General features: G+C 46.0%; 1 protein-coding gene across 1 annotated transcript in view; it reads right to left on the reverse strand.

Annotated features, from left to right (window-relative positions):
* The window catches only part of AK4 (adenylate kinase 4), a 24003-nt gene extending 6723 nt beyond the window's left edge, over positions 1–17280 (reverse strand). Inside the window, exons 1-3 of the mRNA XM_019528446.1 lie at positions 17068–17280; positions 3341–3513; positions 2213–2331 (exon numbers count right to left, since the gene is read on the reverse strand). Coding sequence (XP_019383991.1) covers positions 2213–2331; positions 3341–3513; positions 17068–17116 — 341 coding nt within the window. The 5' untranslated portion in view covers positions 17117–17280. The remainder of the gene's footprint in view (positions 1–2212; positions 2332–3340; positions 3514–17067) is intronic.
* Between the last annotated feature and the right edge of the window lie 594 nt (positions 17281–17874).

Genomic DNA, 17874 nt, shown 5'->3' on the forward strand with positions numbered 1-17874 from the left:
TGGACCTGCTTGAGATGCATCTGTGGATGCATGACAAAGTACAGTTGGCCTTCCTGACTGCATCCCCACACTGCCGGCCCACGTTCATCTTGGCATCAATGACGACTCCAAGATCCTTTTCTGCCTCTGTACTGACGAGAAGGGAGTTCCCCAGTCTGTAGGTATGGTGCTGGTTCTTCCTCCCCAGGTACATCACCTTGCACTCAGTGTTGAATCCCATCCTGTTCTCATCTACCCACCCCTGTAACCTGTCTAGTCCAATTGCAGCCTATTCCTCCCGTCTAGCATGCCCACGTCCCCCCACATCTTGGTGTCGTCAGCAAATTTCAACAGGGTGCTTTTTACCCCTTCCTCCAAGTCACTGATGAAGATGGACCAAGCCCTGTGGGACCCCACTGCCCACATCCCTCCAGGTCAAAAATGACCCATCCACCACCATGCTCTGGGTGCGGCCCTCCAGCCAGTTAGCAACCCATTTGACTGTGTACATGTCAACACCACAGTCCCCTAGTTTTTTAATGAAAACGGGGGGAGAGACAGTGTCAAAGGCCTTCCGAAAGTCCAGAAAGACTATGTCCACTGCTACCCCTGCATCTAAGGATTTGGTGATCTGGTCATAGGAGGCCACCAGGTTGGTCTGACAGGACCTGCCTCTAATGAACCCGTTTTAGCTGCCCCTAAGCATAACCTCCCCTGCTGGCCCCTTGTGGACATGTGCCAGAATAATTCTCTCAAAAAGCTTACCCAGGATCAAGGTAAGACTAACTGGGCTATAGTTTCCTGGGTCTTCCTTCCTCCCTTTTTTTGAAGATGGGAATCACGTTGGCCCTCTTCCAGTCCTCTGGCACCACTCTTGAAAGTTCTTTCAAGCTGCTTGCAAGTTTTATTACATCACACTCCAAAATACCAGGATTTTTGGTACATGTATATGTGAAGCTGAGAAAAGCCCACTCTGTTTTTCCCCCATTTTTCAAGGCAAAGCACTAGAGAGCATGCCTCCCTACTCAGCTGGAGCAGACAGCTTTGACCAAAGCTAGCTCACTCACCCTGTCAAGAGGAAGGAGGAAAACAGGGCATGCAAAGCATGGGACACTGGGGGACCACAAGCATTAAGTTCAATAAACTGATTTAAACCTAAATCATGAGACACTTCCTTAGCTTGCTCCTGCAGCCATCTGGCTAAGGGAAGCTAAATTCAGGGGCATCTGAACCCCAAGCCTCTGGGCTTGGGCCTGTATGTAGGATGCTTGCCAAAGGATTTGGAAGCATCTGAAGCCCCAGGTTGGGGTGAAGGATGTTAGCCAGTAGTAGGGCCACATATGGTTCTTGAATGACTCACGGATTTGGAATTGATTTGGCTAAATTTGACTTGGAACATGAAAAGGTTTCCTTAAAAGAAACCAACACCTAAATCAGTTAGGTCTGATTCTACATCCATCCAGGTTCATCTTAAACTGGTTTTAGCCATTTTGAAAGTGATTTATGTGCACTGAACTTCTTCTGTTACAGATTTGAACCAGTTTCTGCTCACTTATACTAGTTTATGTGCAACTTCCGTACCTAGCCAAGGTGCTTTCAGAACACAGGGCCAGCTACACTAGCGAGGAAGTGAAGAATAAACTTGTTCAGTGAACACACAGGAGTAATTCATTATTTCTTGCATGTTATGAAAGATTAGGTCTCACCCCTCCAACTCAACCAAAACCAGGCTCAGATGTAGGGTGAAAAGGAAGAGCTAGATTCTGTGCTATTTCTGTTGACAGAAGCAGCACAAAAGGCACAATTCAGGAGGAAGGACAGCAAGGCAACCATGCCTCTTACTGCCCAAATAACAGGCTCCAGAGCAAGGGAGAGTAGCCCTAAGAGTCACCAGAGCAGTGCTACCTCCGCTGTTGTGCAGTTCAGCATCCCTATAGCATTACAGCATCAGTTCATGCCATGGCCCTTGCCTCCACACCCTCCTTCAGCCTGCAGAAGTTCCCCTTTAGCACACTTCAGCCTCTTCACATCTCCTGCAAGCCACTGGAATGGGAGGTGGAATCCAGCCCTGGAAGGGTGTGGCATATGGCTATTAACTACACTTGTAAAATGAACACCACGCACAGGTTTACTCATGAGAGATCATTTCAAAAGACACCCTGGTCGAGCTGTGGAGACAGAGTTTGCCTTTGTTTTTACAGGCACATACTATATTTGTGCACACCCAACTCACTTGTATAGATCTATTACTGGTTTTGCTGCATCTTTGTATTTTCTTAGCCTGGCAGCAACAGCATCAGGTTTGTCATCTTCCTGCTGGATTAATGGCTCACCTGTGATGTCATCGATCCCCTGCAAAGGCAAACATTGAAATGAGTAAGGCAACACTTAAAGAAAATGCTCCAACATAAAGCAATGATATACCAAGGTCTCAGAGTTGCACAGGAGGAAGTAAAGGCAAAATCAGCTAAGCAGAAACTGTATTCATGCAAGATATGATCATCAGAAATATTGAAATGTATCAGATAAAAAAGTAGCAACAGGATAAACACTGTTATAGGACATTACTGCATTTATTGCTGTGATACAAAATAAAAACAAACTAAAATAGGAAAAAAATATATTCACATACATACAAAATTTTTTTTTTTTTTCCCAGAAATCTGTCGTTTGCATTGTGGCTTGCTCAGAATTTAATACTGTTGATCAGGGCTTTCTAAACTTGATACCCGAGACGCATTTTTTCTTGGTTAAAGCTGGCAGCACACTTAAATCTTACGCTCAGAGACATCTATATTTTTTCAAAACATAACAAAATTCCAAACCCTGCACAAAGGAAAGCATACCAGTGCTAAGATGTAACAAAATAACAGAGCTGTACCCTGCTCCTTCCACTGTCTGCCCACTCCCAAGACCTGGTCCATCTCTCAGGGAGCAAAGATACCCCCACTTCTGAAGCTGCTCCTGGCAGGGTCTTGCACTCTAGCAGCCACCACCATCTCCCCTCCTACCAGCCCCAGGGGCACTGAAGGAGTGGAGGGGATGACCCAGACTGCAAACTGCGGCTCCATGGGTTCTTCTGCTCGCCTGCCCACACTGCTGGGAGCTGGGGTGGGAGGGAAGAGGGCTGGCATGGGGGCTGCCTTGGGGACAGGGAAGGCAGCAGCAGTGGTGGCAGTCCCCAAAGGAGCAGCTGCAGGTGCCACTGGGAGTAACTGGGACAGGCACAGGGTGCTGAATGGGAGAGGAGAGCATCTGCCTCCTCACATAGGGAGGGATTTTATGGCACACATCTGTCACTTGCATCACTCTAGCATGCCATGGCAAACCCTTTGGGAACCCACGCTATAGATGATCTTACATGTACGAGAGGCGGATTGAATTCCATGTTATACACTCTTCCGCTAGCTGGGTGAATCCAACGAGCACTGAGGCGGTCTTTCAGCGTCTCAAATGGGATGTTTAAACTGATAACTAGATCCAGCTCACAGATCCTGTCAAGTGCTTCAGCTTGTACTAATGTTCTAGGAAAACCTGGACACAGAGGAGAAAACCAAGTGAAACCACAAGCAATAGTCAGACAATTTCAATACTTATTGGCAGATCATAAATAAATTCCACAATATTAGTGCTGATGGGGGTATTGGGGGAGAGCCAGAGATCCACTTATAACAACACAAAGAATACAAAGGCAGTGAAGGCACACACATTTTAAAAAAAAAGTCATAAAGTTATACTCCATTCCCATGGTATAGCAACTCTGTTGATGTACCTTTAACTTTCAGTAATTAAACGCCTGTAAATTGAACACACTATGCAAAAAGTACATACTCTTCAACAAGTGTTTCTAGTACATCTCCTCTAAAGGTTTATATATAGCCATCTAAGCTATCCAAGTTCCTAAAAGCCATTGGTTTGTTTTACCAATCTAAAAATAACTCTGCAGTGCAAAGATTACAAATGGCCGTGTTAATGCACTGGATTGGGTTTTAGGATATGGAAATTCAACTCCCAACCAAGGTGACAGGTATGCTGCTAAGTCACTTTCTAAAACAGAGACAATACATCAGAAGGATACTGCAAGGTCCTCAGTAATATTGGCAGGAGTGGAAAAAGCCATCAGTACCTAAAATTGGCTGCGGCCAACGTGAGAGCACCACAACACCAAGAAAAGGGCCTCATAGTGTATCATGTATTTCAGGATTGCCCAGCTTCTAAGCAGCCAGGGACCACACTAATGGGAACCTCAAAGAGACCCCTCCCCACTGCACCATGTGGATGCCACCACCCCATCACTGTACTACATACCCTTGTCCTACCACTGCATTGCCTGCCCTCTCCCCCCACACCACCACTGCACTGTGCGCCTGCATAGCCCCCAGGCTCACCCTCAGCTTCCCCAATGGCACTGTTCTGCCCCAGCCCCTAGTGTGGGGGCAGGCAACAGAAGCCAAAGGAGGGAGACAGGGGGGAGGAAAAGAATGGTGGCTGGGTAGGAGCCCGGGGCTGCAACTTAAGGCCTCATAGGCAGCCAGTTGATCTATCTGCAAGTTGCATAAAGGTAGGAAGAGATGGGAATCCTGGCTTGTACTGTGCCCAGTGAAGACTGGAGGTCACTGAACTCCCACTGGAATCAACAGGATATGGCACTCAGCACCGCACAGAATCAGTGTAATAGTGTAAGCTATGAACTTTAATAAGTGACTGTGCATAACCATGGTTACATATTAAGTTTGCATCCGTTGGACTTGGAGAGAAAATAGATCAGTGACAGATCCTGCTAGGCCAGCAAGTTAATGGGATACGGCTGAACAGCAATTTAGGCAAGGTGCATGCCAGAGCCCTTCGTGAAGCATGCCATTTTTCTGAGACTGTCCATAGCTCTTATTACTGTACCCTAAGTGCACTACAGGAAAGGCAGACAAATTACTAGTCCCGGTCACTGACTATCATTCTTAACTGAAACAACATGGCAGGAGGCAGCTTTGAGGAAGAAAGGGTTATTCTCTCACAGGACTCAGCAGCATTTTGCTTGCCAATGAAACAGTGGTAGTGCATTTCCAAATGACTGCTGACCATTCTCGACCAGAACAACCGTTTCAACGTACCGACTTGAAAGCCAAGGGTGATATGCACTTATAAGCAAGAACAAGACAGGGATCCAAGAACATGGAGTAACCACTTGATGAGGAAAACATGTAAAGGAGCATCTATAAGCGAAGCAGACAAACCCACTAACTTCAGCTCCAGGTTCAAGCTATAAAAGCATTCAGGGATAGCTGTTTATGGACTGCACTGACCCAGAGTTAAAGGGACCTCAAAGGTCAGTTAATCCAACACCTTGCACAGCTTTGGGATGACTATTGCTAGCCCATCCCAGACAGGTGCCTAACCACCCTCCTCTTGAAAAGTCTCCAGTGAAGAGAATTCCACATCTTCCCTGGCAGCTGGTTCCATTGCTCCATGATTTCCAGTTAAGAAGCTTCCCCCAATCCCTCCTCAAGATTTAATCCAGAAATATTTTGTTGCAATGTAAACCCATAACCTAATATCCTGCCCTGTGGCAAGGAAAAATGACTGTTCGTGGCAGCCTTCCAGATATTTGAAAACTGCTATCAAGTCGCCCCTTAGATCTCCTTTTCCCTGAACTGAAGTTACCCCCATCGATATCTGTTCATTTATATTTGGTCTTTCTTCCCCCAAGATACAAGGCCCTATATATTGGTCTGTGCTGAATTTCATCCTGCTAATCTGCAGCTCAGTTGTCCAGCCTAGGTGTCCACATTTTCAAGATCCCTTTGGAAGACAGGATTACAATTCAGGGTTGTAAGACCTCCCAGTTTTAAGTCCAACTCAAAAAAATATATATCAGGAAAACGCTGAATTAAAGTTATTAATAAAAACAGCACTACCACCAGACCCAGAACAGACCCTACTTGAAACTTTCTGCCATTCTGACAAAGCTCTAACAGTGAAGGAGGATATGCATGCATACACAGGGATACAGAAAGGAGGGAGCACTGCAATGAAACTCTGCTCTAGTGGAGCTTCAGGCTTCAATGCTGCTGGGCTGCTCTGCTCCTCTGCAGCTCCTCTTCCACAGTATTAGTCCTGTGGCATTCAGTCTATCAAGAGAGGTGGTCCCGATTTTCATGAGACAGATGGATATAATCTGCATTGTTTGTTTGTTTCTGGGGGTGGGCGGCTGGTTTGTTTGGTTTTTTAAACTAGAACTTTATAAAATTGAGGGCTCTGTACAGAACGCACCAGAGGCACCTGCCCGTTTTAAGCAGCCCTGCAGATAGTGCATTCAAATTCTTCCATCTCACTAAACAGTGTCCCACTTGGAATGAAAGATAATCTGGGGAAAGAAAAATAACAACAGCAACCACAACACCTAGGCTCTGTTTACAGTTCTGCCCCAGACCCCCACTAGTTGTGCACAGAAAAATGAAACAAACTTCCCCATCTGCTAAATGAGGAGGATACCCCCCTCCCCCACACTGCACAGTGGTGTTGTCATTAGTGTTACTAGGGTGAGGCAAGTGAGACGACAGCCCCAGGTACCAATACGGCCCCTTCCCCCAGGAGTCTTTGCCACAGCCATAGAAGTTGGGCAGGTGCAGCCCGTGCCCAGCAACGTCTCTGGAGCAAGGGGAAGGAGGGTGGAATGATACCCCCTCCCCAGGGAGGTTTTGCTATGGGAGGCACAGCCCTGCCCTGGGGAGGGCAAACAGGGAAGCAGGCACGGCCCCTTGGGGAGCCTGTGCCTCTACCTGCCACTTAGCGGCAGCAGTAGCAGTTGCTGCTCAAGTAAGAGCCCTGGCAGTAAGACTCCTCTCCCACCTTCCAGGACCGTCAGCATAATCCCACCAGCCCCAGGCACTCAAGCTGGCCGCATCTCTGTGTTACAAGGCCTGGTTCAGCAGTGGTCATAAAGCATGCCAGTGAAAGTAAACTAGCATCACCACCACCACCTCAATAACCAGACAGCCACTGTTGAACAATTAACATCTACACCCACATTGTAAAAAGTCCTTTTAAAATCACTATACACCAAAAAGCTGTGGGAAATACTCCTTAGGCAACACAATTCTGATTTTACCATTCAGTAATGGCTGCCTGCTAACATAAAAAAAGCCAGGGACTGGAGATGACAGTCTCAGTAGAAGAACAAAATTAATGTCACAACATTTGAGGTGGTCTCCTGGGATAAGACGTTGCTGCATAGCAGCTTTCAGAGATAGTTCATATGCTGAAGCCTCACACTACTTATGTTATAGCAAGTTTACCATGGACTTCAATGGGGACGGGATTTTAGCCCACTTCTCAGTTCCTATGTCAGTAGTGACAGTTCAAAATCCTTCAGTACAAGATTGAGGCACAGATGGAAAGAGAAGCTGAAGGCGGAAGTGGGCGGGAAGTAGGTAAAAGCTATCCATGAAGAAAACTAGCAAACCTGGTTGTGGATTTATCTAGGACAGCATGTGCATGAATGAACAGTCATAATTTAGTTGCCATCAGAGGAAAAAAATGCCTTAACATTCGTAAGACCGATCATGTTAAAGGACCTTTTCATACCAGAGCTCCTGCCTTTTCCCACCACACAGTAGGAAACACTCCCTCAAAATGGTTTGAGTGGACTCATATTTGGTCCTAGCAACAATTTAGCCACACCAGACTAGAACTGCTACACACGTGGCTGAACAGGGAGAGAAGTTCCACAGGCAGTAATGGTCTTACTTATAAGATAGGGCAAGAAAAGATTAATCCCATGTTGTGTAGTTTAAGACCCAGAAAACTTTCCAAGTTTTAGAGGCAGCAAATCTGGGATTTGAAGACAGCGTTCTCCGCTTGGGATTTTGCCAGCCGAATACACTTCCAAGACAATAAAACCTTGGAAGAATGCAGACCGCTGGGGTCAGCAAGATTCCACCTAAGGACGCTTCACTTTGGCTCTTCTAACACTACACAATTCAGGTTGCTGCACATTATAAACTCAGAGCACTAGAGGGCTGTACGGCTGTATATGCTAACATGTTCTGAGAGCTGGATTTCACATTTTGCAAGGAAAGGCTAGACAGAGAGAAGAGAAGAGGTCTCTCATCACTTGAATGTAGGGGTGGAGGGGGAAGTAGAGACTTTTTCCCGTCTATGATTTACAATAGTAGTGTTGTTGTAGCCACAATGGCCTGGGGGCAGGGGGTGTTATGCAAGATTCATGATTAGTTTGACATCATCTTTTATTGAACCTGCTTTATAGTTGAGAAAGATGGTGGACAAGCTTTCAGGCACAAAAGGTTCTTCCTTAAAACTAATATACCTTTTACTAGACACAAAAAGAAACAAAGGCTTAGAGACAATGGCTTCATGGCTTATTATAAACTTGCCTGCTCTGTTCAGCTCTGTTCCACAGGTGATAAGACCTTTCTCTCTCTCAAAAAAAAAAGCTATTATTCTTTTACATAATTACGTTGTAGCTATGGCAGCTATTCTTGACTGAGATCTAAGGGTTCGGATAGGCTTACTTCTCCTTTTCAAAGGGGAAGTTTCATTGACAAAGAGGTTAAAATCATAATAGATTCAACTGGTATTTAGTTCATGTTGTACCTGCTAATCTGAAACAGACAGAGGAAAGAAGTTTTAGGGCACAAAATGCATCCATCGTCTCTTTCAATTACCAAGATGGTCCAATAAAGAGACCAGACAAACTGTGCTTCTTCAATTCGAGAGTGTTTTAATTCCCAAATAAGTGATACTTTGGGACAGGAGGAAGCAGAATCCAACAGCACACACAGATAGGCTGGGGTTTAAGGTGAGATAGCTGAAGCTGGGGTGAGTCCTGTAAACAAGTCACCTGGTAGCATGGCTTATGGATTCCTAGCACATGTATCTACAGGACTTAAGACAAGTAAGGATATTGCACAAATTAATTCTCTTTAGTAGTCTTAATAACCACTCTTACAGCTTGTTAGGTGGAAGAATGAGTTACCATTCAACAATATAGGATTTAGTACAGAGGCAAGAGTATGTTGTATGAAGGAGGCATTGCAAAAATTTGGATATAGACTGCCTTTTACATAGCCCATCTGCACATATAGATTCTCTCCCAAACCGCTAGCTCGTGGTCCTATTCTTTCAGCGCAACAAATAAAATTATCCAACACTATAAGCAAATGAGAAACTTGTCCTGAGCATGGAAGACCATAGGGCTGTGAAATTAAACAAGATGAATTATGAAACAAGTTCTTGAACAAATCCAGGAAGCATTTAGAAGCCGCTAAATACCACACTTCAGGGTTGAGTTACATGTGCCAGAAGAAACACGCACACTAAAAAACCCAAAAACCAAAACACAGCAATGGGGAGGGCACTGTAGGAACTCCCTCGCTACATCAACAACTCTATCTGCTCACAAGGTTGTTCCACCATCCTCTTTACAATCTCAGACATCTCCAACAGCAAGAAAACAATACTGCTTTATGGGCAAAAGCTTTTGAAAACTCCACAAGTCCCATGTCTCATTTTGTTCAAGATTCTGGATAATGGTGCACAGCAAGAACACAGTAAGATATAAGCTTCTTGGTGTCAAGCTGTCCATTCATTCCAGACCAGGTTCTTACTCACATGGGACTCTAAGCTCCTCTTCAATAGCACAAACATTGCCACTCCTAATCTTAGCCATCTCTGCTAGCAGATGAACAAAAATATTCCTTTACTGCCTGCCTCCTGAAGCCTAGTAGGAATTTGTTGGTTTGCCCAGGCAAGAGGAGTGATGTCTCCAGAGGTGAATGTATTCAGCTGCTGACAGATGTTAAATTAAAGCCACAATGGGACCTCATGAGCAATCCCAACAATCATGCTTCCTGCCACGCCATACATGTATGGAAGGCAACATGAGGGGGGAATTGAGCATCGTGATCCTGGAGTTCTCCTGCACCAGTAAGCAGCAAGCTTGCCTCCTTGCATTCGCCTGGCTGACAGCTCTGGTCAGCTGACTGATGCTCGTAGCCAGGGGAATGTACATCGGAGCCAAGAACTCCATGCACTCCCCAGCTGGGAGCCCTCGGTCAGCTCAGCAGTGCTCCCAGCCTCTGGAGCACAGAAGAATTTAATGGCTCGTGTGCTCCAGAGGTTGGGAACACTGACCGCATGATCAACTAAAGGCATGTTAGAGCCCAGCCACAAAAGTTGTTGCAGAAAATGTGATATTCCCCCTTTTAATTGCACCATTAATTGAATGAACATGTGGCCAGGTCATTACTTAATCATGTTAATCACAATTTAAGTATAATGTCCGTCAGAGGCCTTACTTAAACGTTACACACAGAGGGTTTGTCTCTCCCCCCATGCATCATGCAGGCAAAGGCTCACTTGCAATTCTTGCATGCCACATGCTCTTCTCCAGTGACGGTGCTGTTTGCTCTGGGGCTCATGTTCTGTCAACTCAAGTAAAACGCACCTGCATTATTTTCATTTTAAGGTTGTTTCCTTTCATGACTTCATGCCAGCTAGTGTTCAGCGCCTGCAGATTTTCAATGCCTGCTTTTTTTGGCTAGACACAGAGTCTCAGGCCAAATGTCACTCAGACCTTAAGGGCTGTTTCACCGCAGCAGCATCAAGTCAGAGACGGTGAAGAAGAGTCTAGTTCTACAGCTTCTTCTATAATGTCACTGAGCTTACCTACCCCAGGGGCTTTAGTCCTCACCAGAGCACAGAGAACAAGGAAACAAGACACTTCTTACCATACTGCCTCCTGTCAAGAGACCCCTCAGAGGACAAGCACTCTTCCTCTAAGCCAGTGATGCTCATCTTTTTGGCCCCCGGGGTGAATCAGTGGAATGGGGCTGCTCTTCAGGCCAGACCAGACCCAGTGAGCTGCCCCGTTCGGACCCATGCGCCATGCTATCCAGCCTGCTGAGTTCCCCACAGGTCTGGAAGTTGGTCAGCAGAAGAGCAGCAATTAGCTGCCATCACTCTGCTACCAAATTTTTGGTACTATTAGGAACCCCACAGGCTGGATGACAGGCTCCACAGCCTGGATCTAGCTCACAGGCTGGGGATTAAGCACCCCTGCTCTAAACAGAAAGAAATTACATGCACCCTCATTTCCACACATACCCCCACCCCATAATGGGGGAACTGCAACATGACATTTATTCTCTATGACAAATAGCCTCAGCACACCCTCAAAGTGCCCTGTATCAAGGAGATGAGGGAAGGCAGGGAGTTTAGGTCTTCAGATAGGAAGGCCGGCATCTGTTGTATTCTCAGGCCTATCTTACACAGTTGCACGAGAGAGAGAGAGACTCACCATGCACCCCCCCATTTTTAAATTCCTTTTTGGCTCTACTAGATCCTACGGCAAGGAGCCATCCCTCTGCTCACTATATGCAGCACAGTGTTGCACGGCCTCGCCTTTTCCAAGTTCACTGCCTCAACTCTCCCATTCAGGAATCTTCCTCCCTCCCACCCTCAAGAGAGCAAACCCATCTTGAAGGTGAAGGAGCTATGGCTACACACATTTCACGTTGATACTGCTGCCTTTCCTCCAAAGAGACAAAGAAACCAATATGGTTAAGGGGCTTCAGGACTTCCTAGTATCCCCTGGTGTGGATGCAGTCTGGGATCAGAAGCAGGTGGCTTTTTGCCAGTATTCATCGATTTATCCACCAAAACACACCTCTTGATCACTTGAACAGCTGTGGTCTTGTCACTCATTTGTGCTAGTTACAAAGCAAACCAAATCAAGAGTCTATGCTTGAAGCTAATGCATAAGACCTTAACATTCAAGGCAATCCCACTATGGTGCTGCCAATGGAATAACAGTAATAAACACATAAGGAGCAGGCAGGCATGAGAAGGGAAGAACAAGAGGGCAGCAGAAGAGAAGCGGAATAAAAGTAAGTGGTAGGACATAAAAAGAATAGGTAGTTTTACAAAAGCAGTGTTTCTTAAATTAATTTGGTGCGACAATCCAGCAAGTCCACCGCAACAGGGAAAAAGGACGGTTCATAAGAAAACAAGATCATTTACACAACTACCACAAACTACACTAGACACTTTATGGTGATGCTGGCCAACACTGGCTGCTTTGTTTGGAGAGACCGGAGCACATCACAACCAAAGACATTCTGGCATCCTTTTCACTTGCAGTTCCATGAACAGCAATATTTCTGTGTGCAGTAATGATAACTTATGCAAATCGGTAGCTGTATTTATGCTACAAGATCCTTGTTTTAGTAAGAAATAGGTCTGAGACCTTGTTAAGTGATAGGCAAGTTTTGGAACGTTAAGAGTAAGGATCTACCTTAGAGTTTGAGTAACGCAAACCATTACCATCTTTGTTGATCTGGATTCATAGTAGAATGACTGAACCCAGTATGTACCATCTTGCCACACCACTTGTGCAGTCTCCTCCCAGTAAGACCGATGGGCATTGGGAGCTATTATATATCCTATATCTGGTTTGCCAATGAACTGGGGAAAATAAAATTCAACGAAACCTCAGCTTTACTTAAACACACACACAACTCCAAAAACAGACGGACCTTGCAGTAGTCAGAGCAGGGAACAAGCAACAGGCCACCAAGATTCTCTTCTTTCCAGGGCAAGCTGCTTAAATACGAAGTGCCCCAACCACTTGTCAAATTACAGTACTGCCCATGTTACAGCCAAGACTGACCTACCTCTCGCCAAGCCTTTGAGAGGCTCACTTTTGTTTGCCAGTGCTTTGAGAAAAGCATTCCCCATGCAATGCAGTGTTAGACTACATACCAGAAGGTCAGAACAGTTACTTGATTAGCCATTAGGAGAATAAAATTTGTTTACACTAATGTAAAAGTTGATTTATTATTTATGTTAATGGTGTGCACACATGGCTTATTGGTTTCTTTCCCTGTATGGCTGCCATTAAGATGACATGGCTCAACTGAAGGCAGCCTTCCACAAAAGTCAGCAAGTAAGACTTCTGCAGGAGCCCACGTCCCTGGTGGGTAAGCTAGATATCCAGCTGCAATAATTCAGATCTTAATGATGAAAGGGACCTTTCTACTTTGTCCTGCCATTTACCACCAGAAAGCTGTTCCTCACCCTAGAACGACTGCTACTTAAAATTAAATGGAAGTTTCCAGCATCCTCTCCTACCTCCTATGAATGGTGCTCCTGATATCTATTGTGCAAGGTGGACAGCATGAGAAAGCTTTACACCTCTATTATACAACCACATGCTGGTTCTGAAAGACAGCAAGCTCCAAAGTACACAAGGGATGCAGGACATTGAGAGGCTTAGCATGAACCTTAGGACTTTCAGGGATTACAGACTAACCACCTATGAGCATGCATAGCTCTCGACTAGCTACCTTCCACAAGACTGTGTTCTGATGCAGCACCACTTAGAAATCCCCAATTTATGCCACTTCACCCAAGAAAAAGCTTTTATTTCCTCTGAAGGAAGTAAAGCATTACACAGAAGAAAAACAGAATTATTAAAAACAAAAAACACACCCTTCAGAGTGTGTACAGGTCTCCCAGACAAAGGCTTTATTCTCAACTTACAACAAGGCCCATAAGGGATGGGAGAATTTGGATCAAGTCACTACAGTGTTAATGCAGCACAAAACAAAGCCAACGAAAGCATTTACAGGATCACAACTTGTTCAGTGGGCAAGGCAGATTGGGATCAGTGCCCAGGTCTATAGGTCCTCTGTACAAAGCACTTTGCTCCTGCACATCTCCATTGCCCTTTCCTTTGTCAAGTTCGTGAACATCTTGCAGTCTAAAGTCTTATAAGTGTTGGATTACTTTGTCTATGCCAGGGGTGGACAAGATTCAGGCCACAGGGGGGTCTCCTTGGTCTCCTGGCCCAGGCACAGTCCAGCCATGGCACATCCTAATGCCACATGGGCACACAACGGAACTGGGGTGGCTCCGCAGCTGGGCTGCCTGTCAAGGCAGGCCAGGTGACAGGCAGCTCCTTCCAGCTGCTACCACTGGCCCCAGCCCCGCAGTACTAGTGGGGACCCTCACTGCACAGCCCTGACCCCACACTTACTCCAGGCTCACCTGCCCAGGCTCAGCAGCAGCAGCACGGGACACAAGCTGTTGCTCAGCGCAGGCAGAAAGCAGCCCCTTCCCCTCCTGCTGCCAGCAATTCCCCACTGCAGCTGCCTGAAGCCTGCGTGGGGCTGCCCTGCATCTGCTCTGCATTGCCACCACTGTCCCATGGGGCAGCCCAGAGGTGGCAGTGGAGACGTAGGGCAGCCCTGCGCAGCCTCCATGCGGCTGTACCAGGGAAACGGCCGGCAGTGGGAGGGGAGGTGATGCTTTCCCCCTGCACTGGACAACAGCTTCAGTTTTGCGCTGCACACAGGGTCGGGGCTGTGCAGTGCAGGTCCCCATCGATACCATAGGGCTGGGGCCAGCAGCAGCCAGAAGGAGTCGCCTGCCACCTCAGTTGCCTAGAAGGGTAGTCCTGCTGGAGCTGCCCCTGCCCCACTGCATGCCCAGAGGCAGCAGAACATGCCACGGCTGGGTGGCATGGGGCAGGCTGCGTTGGGGCTGTGCGTGGGTTCTAGCTGATCCGTTGCAACAGGGGTGACTCCGGAGTGGGCATGGGGCGGGCTGGGGCTGTGCGCTGCTGGTGATGGTGGGGAGGCGCCGCAGGGCATGCTGGCCCTGAGCTGTTGCAGAAGCAGATGCTGACCAACTCAGGGGGTGAGCGCAGGGGTCCCATGCACACCCCACCATACCCACAAATGCTCCCCTGCAAACCCCACAACCATACCCTCCCCACACAAATCACACACCCCACAAACACTACACCTACCCACAGATGCACCCCCCCACATACATCTACACACCTCTGGGGGGAGCCCTGCTCACTGTTACACACCCAAAATAATTGCCTGCCTCTGGTCTAGATTATACCAACTGAAATTTTGGGCCCATACCAGTAGAGTCATCTATGCACTATATTCTACACACTTCCATGAAATCATCTCAGGAGCCACAAATGGAGGATTATTACCAAATGTGGACAGACACTGGCTGGAGGTCTCACAGAAGTACTCAAGAGGTTAATACCAACCAATCTCACTGAAGCTGCGTTTTATAATGCAGGTAAAAGATAATTACAACACATAGGATCATAGTTTAAAATTCTTACATTCTAGAGTTTGCAGCTAGCCAGTGACCATGACTAAAAGAATAAATACCACACCAAAGCAAGTTTTTTCTTGGCTTGTTTAGAATGGGATACAGAAAGATCACTCTGAATGCATGGCCAAGAGCACTTTAAGGGCTGTTTTAAAAAGTCAACTACATCCTTTTTGCTCCAATCTATTGAACAAGACATTTCTAGGAAGTGGAAATAAAATGGATTTAAATGGTAGCTCTCAGAGTCAAAAAAGTCAGAGCCATTCACACGTAACACATGAGATCAGCACAAACCCTCAGCTGCGCTACCAAGGAGCCAATGCTGTAAAGTTCAGATTTTAGCTTCCTGAACTAGATCTGAACCCCAAGACCTAAGCTGCTGTACATAAATTTATCAAACATAATTATAATGTAAATGAACATGTACATATTTCTAGTATGCTCATAGTATGCTCATAGAGCATACAATAGAGGCCCTCAGACACTGATCACTGTTTTTCCATTTACAGTCATTAGCATTGTTCACAAAGGTTTCATCTCAATTTCACCAGGGGCGGGGGGCAGAACAGGACACTACTTTCGCAGAATATGTTCACAAGTTAATCCCTCGTCTAACTCCCTCTCCCCGCAAACCCAGGGCACTGGTAACCACCTGTCACACCAAAAAGTAGGTGCACAAATAACAGTTAAAACTTGGGGAGATGTGGAGAGTGGAAACTGCTGCTATTAAAAATGCTCAGTTTGGTCGAGCCACTAACACTATAGGCCTGATGCTAAGAAAAAGGACTTTGTATGACACCAGAGGGACATCCAATTTACAACTTACTCCCCAAAAAGTGATTTTGGTTGAGAAAATGGGACCTTATTTCTTAGCAGAATTCACCTTCATAACCAGAGGCAACAGCAGGGAGGAGAGACCCACCACACACACACACACACATTGCCTGAATGTATTTTGAGTGTTTTTAAAGCTTCTTATTGGCGCACACAATACAGAACTGAGTCTTGCTACTTTATATGCCCATGAAAAAGATATTTATCTTGGCTTATCTCCAGTCACTCCCACCCACCAGTTGCTGCATGCCATGATTTAATACTGCACTGAGTGAGAGGCCTGCTTTGCATAACACAGGGTTCTTGCCAGGCTTCCCATGTTCCTGTACATGAGAAAAATCCAAAAGGCTGGAAAAGTGCACTTCACTGGCACAGAGCAGGAAATGAGCACTTCACTTTGCACCCCAGGAGGGGTGGAGGGGGACTAAGTGCAGCAAGTCAGCAGCAGCAGTAACTTCGTTTCCCCTGTTGAGATCTTTGCAGATAAGAAAGGCGACAAGAAAGAACCCCCCAAAGAAAGTCACGGTTATAGCCTTCAGTGTGAGGGCCTCTGTTACAGGGATCAGGATGCAAGAAACTCTGCTAATGAAAGGGAGTCCACAAGGGAAAGGGTCTGTTAAGCAAATGGTGGTACCTTTAGGGAGGCTCTGTAGCCCGTCTCTCCATCCCACATTGTACAAGGTACTGCCATGCGCTATCCCAGCAGCATAACAGGTCCTACAGAGACCTCCAAATGCTTTCAGCATGATAGTACCTCTCAAAAGGATTTTTAATCTAACTTACAATAAGGACCCTGCGAGTCAATGTGATTTCTTGCAAGCAGGATCTCTGTTTCGTTTCACAAAGCAGGAATTTCACACCGCAAATGGGTTGTCCTTATAAGTTCTCAGAAGTGTTTTTTCTATTCCCCTCCCTTCACCCCCGCAGCTGAACAAGTTGCAGTGACTTTGCTTGGTTCTGTTTGTGTATGTGTCACATTTGTTTTAATAAGAAATTATTCATGGCAAAGCAGGTTGGCTTCAAGAGGTTGAAGCAGATTAATTTCAAATGGAGAAAGAAAGAGCAGGGGGAAGAACTAAAGCCATGCAGTTTACTTACCATCCAGCAGCCAGTGCTCGGTCTGTTTTTTCTCCAACTCTGTCATCATGAGACGAGTGATTACATGATCTGGTACCAAAAGGCCTTGCTCAAGATACTGTTTTGCCAAGACACCAACCTCTATTAGAGAAAAAGAGAGAAATAAGAGACTTTAAACTCAAAGCCTTTACACATTCTTCCTTCAATGATTTTTATCCCTCATCCAAGACCACAGCCCCCTCCCTAGGCTTCCTTTGTTCATTAACTTTGTTGTAAGCGTTTCTTTGTTCTTGTTATCCAGGGGTACTTAGCTAGCTGGCTTGCTAATTTTTCCACAACGCTGCTAGGGAAGTTGTAGGCCAAAGAATGCAAGAACTAAGTTGCCTCGAGAAGCAAAAAGGATCTAGGAAATAAGTAGCACCGGCTTCCTTTTCCTCAGTTGATGGGGTGGAAGGGTGTTGTACGGTTTCCTAATAGCGTAAGCCAGAAGCGAGGTGCTAGTGTCAGTTTTCATTACACTGGATATACAAGTTGGGTTAAAAGGAGCACTGCCAACGCAGGTTTAAAGCTGTTCCATTTTTGCTGTTTCCTTAAATGAACAAGAACCACTCCCTCCCCACCCCGCAAAAAAGTCAGTAGAAAAGTCAGTTCTCTACCTGCTCTCCTCCAGACTGAGTAGCTGGATTATGTATCAGCTTTAACTGACAGCTCTGTGGATTCAAATACAGTAGAAAAGCCAAAAAAAGAAGAACCACCTCAATGGCGATAACATTTTTAAAGCCTGTATGCTCAACAATACAAATTATGGTAACACAGGCAGGGATACTT

Source organism: Gavialis gangeticus, unplaced genomic scaffold (genome assembly GCF_001723915.1).
Source record: "Gavialis gangeticus isolate Ggan-Ray unplaced genomic scaffold, GavGan_comp1, whole genome shotgun sequence".
In the NCBI taxonomy this organism is placed as follows: Eukaryota; Metazoa; Chordata; order Crocodylia; family Gavialidae; genus Gavialis; species Gavialis gangeticus.